The following is a 7320-nucleotide window of genomic DNA, read 5'->3' on the forward strand; positions in this document are numbered from 1 at the left end:
TGGCGCCTTCACAGATGTGTAAGTTACCCATGTCTTGGGCACTAATACACCCCCATACCATCACACATGCTGGCTTTTACACTTTGCGCCTATAACAATCCGGATGGTTCTTTTCCTCTTTGGTCCGGAGGACACGACGTCCACAGTTTCCAAAAACAATTTGAAATGTGGACTCGTCAGACCACAGAACACTTTCCCACTTTGTATCAGTCCATCTTAGATGAGCTCAGGCCCAGCGAAGCCGACGGCGTTTCTGGGTGTTGTTGATAAACGGTTTTCGCCTTGCATAGGAGAGTTTTAACTTGCACTTACAGATGTAGCGACCAACTGTAGTTACTGACAGTGGGTTTCTGAAGTGTTCCTGAGTCCATGTGGTGATATCCTTTATACACTGATGTCGCTTGTTGATGCAGTACAGCCTGAGGGATCGAAGGTCACGGGCTTAGCTGCTTACGTGCAGTGATTTCTCCAGATTCTCTGAACCCTTTGATGATACTACAGACCGTAGATGGTGAAATCCCTAAATTCTTTCCAATAGCTGGTTGAGAAAGGTTTTTCTTAAACTGTTCAACAATTTGCTCACGCATTTGTTGACAAAGTGGTGACCCTCGCCCCATCCTTGTTTGTGAAAGACTGAGCATTCTTTGGGAAGCTGTTTTTATACCCAATCATGGCACCCACCTGTTCCCAATTTGCCTGTTCACCTGTGGGATGTTCCAAATAAGTGTTTGATGAGCATTCCTCAACTTTATCAGTATTTATTGCCACCTTTCCCAACTTCTTTGTCACGTGTTGCTGGCATCAAATTCTAAAGTTAATGATTATTTGCAAAAAAAAAAAAGTTTATGAGTTTGAACATCAAATATGTTGTCTTTGTAGCATATTCAATTGAATATGGGTTGAAAATGATTTGCAAATCATTGTACCGTATTTTCCGCACTATTAGCTGCACCTAAAAACCACAAATTTACTCAAAAGCTGACAGTGCGCCTTATAACCCGGTGCGCTTTATATATGGATTAATATTAAGATTCATTTTCATAAAGTTTCGGTCTCGCAACTACGGTAAACAGCCGCCATCTTTTTTCCCCGTAGAAGAGGAAGTGCTTCTTCTTCTACGCAAGCAACCGCCAAGGTAAGCACCCGCCCCCATAGAACAGGAAGCGCTTCTTCTTCTACTGTAAGCAACCACCCGCCCGCGTAGAAGAAGAAAAAGCGCGCAGATATTACGTTTCATTTCCTTTGTGTGTTTACATCTGTAAAGACCACAAAATGGCTCCTACTAAGCGACAGGTTTCCGGTTCATGAAAAGACGCAATCTCTCCATCCGCACACGGACTACTATTTCACAGCAACTGCCTAAAGACTTTCAAGAAAAGCTGGCTACTTTCCGTGCATATTGTAAAAACAAGATAGCTGAAAAAAAGATCCGGCCAGAGAACATTATCAACATGGACGAGGTTCCACTGACTTTTGATATTCCTGTGAACCGCACTGTGGATACAACGGGAGCACGTACGGTGAATATTCGCACCACAGGGAATGAGAAGTCGTCCTTCACTGTGGTTCTAGCTTGCCATGCTAATGGCCAGAAACTTCCACCCATGGTGATATTCAAAAGGAAGACCTTGCCAAAAGAGACCTTTCCAGCCGGCGTCATCATAAAAGCTAACTCGAAGGGATGGATGAAGAAAAGATGAGCGAGTGGTTAAGGTAAGTTTACGCGAAGAGGCCGGGTGGCTTTTTTCACGCAGCTCCGTCCATGTTGATATACGACTCCATGCGCGCCCACATCACGCTGGTTTTTAATATATTATTAAAGTTTGACTGACCTATCCGACTGTTTTTTTGACATTCCTTTAGCGCAGTTAGATGCGGCTTACAACACGGGGCGGCTTATAGGTGGACAAAGTTTTGAAATATGCCGTTCATTGAAGGCGCGGCTTTTAACCCAGGGCGCCTTATGGTGCGGAAAATACGGTATTCCGTTTATATTTACATCTAACACAATTTCCCAACTCATATGGAAACGGGGTTTGTACAATAAAACATACTTTCATTTTGTAAAGGTATCATTTTGTGGCCGTATTTGACGCACTATCGTGTGTGTGTGGCCTACGGACCATTGACACATTTTCACTTTGGCCCTTGGAGGCAAAGCGTTTGGGCATTCCTGATTTAAACCTTCATGAAACTTGTAACTGTTCTATCTTGGACTTTCGTAAATCAATTAAAAAAATGTTTGTGTGATGATGCTAACTGTATCTGGTGGCTGAAGTGTGTTCAATAGTCCAAAGCACAAATGAGGGCCACTCCCCGTTTGATCCAGTGTCCAGGCGTTTGATCCGTGGGCAGCTCCACTGCGATCACATAGTTGGTGGAATGACCCGTAGTGGACAACGTGCCTGTGAAAACAGATCAGGACCTCATGACAGTTGAAACGCTCGCTCTTCAGTTTCCACACAAGACGACGGGCTGATTACTGCGGCTGGAAAATACAGGGCTCCACTTTCTAGGGCCTTCGTGAAATAGGATGCCAGCTGACTGCGGTCTATTTTTGGGGTGAGATAAAACCTGAGGAATACTGTCACTTACATGGTAATAACTCAAACTCAATTACGCAGCTCACAAAAGTTTTTTTTAGAAAGGAAACTTTCAATTTAATTTAGACTGGTCTGTGTACGTATTAGACTACCGTACGGGTGTCAAACTCATTTTAGCTCAGGGGCCGCATGGAGGAAAATCTCTGCACACTCTTAAAGGGGAACATTATCACCAGACCTATGTAAGCGTCAATATATACCTTGATGTTGCAGAAAAAAGACCATATATTTTTTTAACCGATTTCCGAACTCTAAATGGGTGAATTTTGGCGAATTAAACGCCTTTCTATTATTCGCTCTGTTGTGACGTCACATCGGGAAGCAATCCGCCATTTTCTCAAACACCGAGTCAAATCAGCTCTGTTATTTTCCGTTTTCTCGACTGTTTTCCGTACCTTGGAGACATCATGCCTCGTCGGTGTGTTGTCGGAGGGTGTAACAACACGAACAGGGACGGATTCAAGTTGCACCAGTGGCCCAAAGATGCCAAAGTGGCAAGAAATTGGACGTTTGTTCCGCACACTTTACCGACGAAAGCTATGCTACGACAGAGATGGCAAGAATGTGTGGATATCCTGCGACACTCAAAGCAGATGCATTTCCAACGATAAAGTCAAAGAAATCTGCCGCCAGACCCCCATTGAATCTGCCGGAGTGTGTGAGCAATTCAGGGACAAAGGCCCTCAGTAGCACGGCAAGCAGTTTGTTCCCGCAGACGAGCAAGCTAAACCCCCTGGATGTCTTGGCTCACACCGTCCCTTATGCCACCGAAGATGATCAAGAGAAGAATATCGACCCTAGCTTCCCTGGCCTGCTGACATCAACTCCAAAACTGGACAGATCAGCTTTCAGGAAAAGAGCGCGGATGAGGGTATGTCTACAGAATATATTAATTGATGAAAACTGGGCTGTCTGCACTCTCAAAGTGCATGTTGTTGCCAAATGTATTTCATATGCTGTAAACCTAGTTCATAGTTGTTAGTTTCCTTTAATGCCAAACAAACACATACCAATCGTTGGTTAGAAGGCGATCGCCGAATTCGTCCTCGCTTTCTCCCGTGTCGCTGGCTGTCGTGTCGTTTTCGTCGGTTTCGCTTGCATACGGTTCAAACCGATATGGCTCAATAGCTTCAGTTTCTTCTTCAAGTTCGTTTTCGCTACCTGCCTCCACACTACAACCATCCGTTTCAATACATGCGTAATCTGTTGAATCGCTTAAGCCGCTGAAATCCGAGTCTGAATCCGAGCTAATGTCGCTATAGTTTGCTGTTCTATGCGCCATGTTTGTTTGTGTTGGCTTCACAGGAAAATGGACGGGTGTATATAACGATGGTTAAAATCAGGCACTTTGAAGCTTTTTTTAGGGATATTGCGTGATGGGTAAAATTTTGAAAAAAACTTCGAAAAATAAAATAAGCCACTGGGAACTGATTTTTAATGGTTTTAACCATTCTGAAATTGTGATAATGTTCCCCTTTAAAATCACGGCGTTAAAATTAAAAAATAAAGACAACTTCAGATTGTTTTCTTTGTCTTACTCGGGCCAAAAATAGAACAAACACATTCTGAAAATATTACAATAAAAATACGGGAAAAAATACCAGCAGCGGTAAAGTTTAGATCCATGAAGGAAAGAAGAAAGTGAATGAATGTTTATAACTGAATACATTTACATATGCATAAAAATGTGTTTTCTTCATACTTGCCAACCTTTGCCAATTCGGGAGATGGGGGCGTGGGGGGGTTTATTGTATATTGTAGCGTGCCGGAAGAGTTCGTGCTGCAAGGGGTTCTGGGTATTTGTTCTGTTGTGTTTATGTTGTGTTACGGTCAGAGGTGGGTAGAGTAGCCAGAAATTGTACTCAAGTAAGAGTACTGTTACTTTAGAGATTTATTACTCAAGTAAAAGTAAGGAGTAGTCACCCAAATATTTACTTGAGTAAAAGTAAAAAGTATGTTGTGAAAAAACTACTCAAGTACTGAGTAACTGATGAGTAACATATACACACACACATATATATATATATATATATATATATATATATATATATATATACACACACATATATATATATGTATACATACATTGATATATGCAGTATATAATTTATATTGATTTATTTTGCCGTTTTTGTTTACATGTTAAAGGTGTTTTAATGAATATACATGCATGTTTAACACATATATATTCCTTTCTTTCATGAAAACAAGAATATAAGTTGGTGTATTACCTGATTCTGATGACTTGCATTGATTGTAATCAGACAGTAGTGATGATAACGTCCACGTTTTCAAATGGAGGAGAAAAAAAGTTCCTCCTTTCTGTCTAATACCACATGAAAGCGGTTGGTTTTTGGCTTCTTATTTGTCCAGCTTCCATATTCGTTTTTATACACTTTACAAGAAATACATTGGCGGCAAACTCCGTAGCTTGCTAGGTTGCTAGCTTGTTTGCACTGGCTTTCGGGGAGACTCTTATTTTGAAAGCGCAGGCGCGATGGAGCGGCACTTTTATTGTGAAGACAGGAACTGTGCAGTCAGTCTTTAGGCTTTTGACGGGATGTACGGTTAAAATAAAAAAGGGTCTTTTTTCCTTCACACTTTTGATTGATTGATTGGAACTTTTATTAGTAGATTGCAGAGTACAGTACATATTCCGTACGATTGACCACTAAATGGTAACACCCGAATACGTTTTTCAACTTGTTTAAGTCAGGTCATGTGACCCCTGGCTCTGTTTGATTGGTCCAACGTCACCAGTGACTGCATCTGATTGGTGGAACGAAGTGAAACGTCACCAGTAAGGCAGGCACTTTGAAGGTCTGTCTGACAGACCAAAACAAACAAAGCGTGCATTAACAGATCGATAAAAATTAGTAGCGAGTAGCGAGCTGAATGTAGATAAAAGTAGCGGAGTAAAAGTAGCGTTTCTTCTCTATAAATATACTCAAGTAAAAGTAAAAGTATGTTGCATTAAAACTACTCTTAGAAGTACAATTTATCCCAAAAGTTACTCAAGTAGATGTAACGGAGTAAATGTAGCGCGTTACTACCCACCTCTGGTTACGGTGCGGATGTTCTCCCGAAATGTGTTTGTCATGGGTTCACAGTGTGGCGCATATTTGTAACAGTGTTAAAGTTGTTCATACGGCCACCCTCAGTGTGACCTGTATGGCTGTTGATCAAGTATGCCTTGCATTCACTTATGTGTGTGTAAAAAACGCATACATCATGTGACTGGGCAGGCCCGCTGTTGGTATGGAGGAAAAGCTGACGTGACGACAGGTTGTAGACGACGCCAAAGGCAGTGCCTTTAAAACACGCCCCCAATATTGTTGTCCGGGTGGAAATCGGGAGAATGGCTGCATCTCAACCCCGCCCCCCTCAAAACCACCCACCCCATCTCCCGAATTCGGAGGTCTCAAGGTTGGCAAGTATGCCCCCGAGTGAAAATAATTGCCCAGGTACATACAGACGAGGTCCAGTAGAGCCAGTCGTGTTTATAGTATACTGACCAGCGCGTGTTAGGGTCTTATAGATGGGGCAGATGTAGATCCCAGAGGTTGGAGGTTTGCGATTAGGTGTGGGGATGAACCAAATGGCGGCCATATCTGTGTAGAGCTCCTTAGGTCTGGACTCTGTGAGCAGAGCGTCATTATTATTCCAGCGAGCACCCTCGATGAATAAACCACTGATGTAACAGCCCATGTCTGGCTTCTCATTTATATCGGACACTGACTTCAGCACGACCTGAGGAGACAAGCAGACCGGTGATCAAGTCCACACAGACGCAGACAAATGAATGTGACTTTCCAATGAAGAACAAATCCACATGCAAATTACCTGAAAGTCAAAACCGATGGTGTCTATGGAGATGCCGAAGCGACGCGCGTAATTCTGCAGGGTTCCGGTGAGAAAAGCTTGAGGGAAATAGAAGCCGCTAATCCAGAAGACGGGCGGGATGCCATCGGAGATCCATCCCTGAAGAAAACTGATCCTCTTCAGCAGATCCGAAACCCAGGAGGCCAGAGGCTTGAGGGACGGGTAGGCCTGGACGGGGCAACACAAACACACACACAATCCCTGGTGGTCTAGTGGCTAGGATTCGGCGCTCTCACCGCCGCGGCCCGGGTTCGATTCCCGGTCAGGGAACAGTATTCTTTTAACCCTTGTGTAACGTTCATATTGTTGTTACTCAGCCAGCGTTTGTGGGTCTGATGGACCCGTTGCATTTTGTGGCTTTTAATGCCTCACAATCAAACACTTTTGTGTTAAAATACTGAACAGATGTTTACCTTATCCCAATAAACATCTGTTCAGTATTTTAACATAAAAGTGTTTGATTGTGAGGCATTAAAAGCCACAAAATGCAACGGGTCCATCAGACCCACAAACGCTGGCTGAGTAACAACAATACGAACGTTGCATGGACAATTTCTCTGCCAGTTTCTGCATCCCACAGGGATTCTTCTTTTGTGTTTCTGCACCTGCGGTTCCCACACAAGGTTGCAACATTGTTTGTCAACACTGTCTGCTCTCATTTTCTCGCACATTTGACCCTCTGATGTTCTGTGTACCTGCACTCTGTCCTCCTCCTGTCTAGGCCTGTTGTGTGTGTGTGTGTGTGGGTGGGTGGGTGCGTGTGGTACACAGAACATCAATTTCCACACTTCTATTAGCCCCGGGTCCAGTGGACCCGGACATCTTATATGTAATA

General features: G+C 43.3%; 1 protein-coding gene and 1 non-coding gene across 2 annotated transcripts in view; one reads left to right on the forward strand and one right to left on the reverse strand.

Moving 5' to 3' along the window:
* Positions 1-1685: 1685 nt before the first annotated feature.
* dnah1 (dynein, axonemal, heavy chain 1) overlaps positions 1686-7320 on the reverse strand; it is a 175343-nt gene continuing 169708 nt past the window's right edge. The window contains exons 76-78 of the mRNA XM_061932510.2: positions 6447-6653; positions 6119-6353; positions 1686-2405 (exon numbers count right to left, since the gene is read on the reverse strand). Coding sequence (XP_061788494.1) covers positions 2284-2405; positions 6119-6353; positions 6447-6653 — 564 coding nt within the window. The 3' untranslated portion in view covers positions 1686-2283. The remainder of the gene's footprint in view (positions 2406-6118; positions 6354-6446; positions 6654-7320) is intronic.
* Positions 6684-6755, forward strand: trnae-cuc (transfer RNA glutamic acid (anticodon CUC)). Its single transcript has one exon. It is a non-coding gene; the product is annotated as a tRNA-Glu (tRNA).

Source organism: Nerophis lumbriciformis, linkage group LG38, assembly GCF_033978685.3.
Source record: "Nerophis lumbriciformis linkage group LG38, RoL_Nlum_v2.1, whole genome shotgun sequence".
In the NCBI taxonomy this organism is placed as follows: Eukaryota; Metazoa; Chordata; class Actinopteri; order Syngnathiformes; family Syngnathidae; genus Nerophis; species Nerophis lumbriciformis.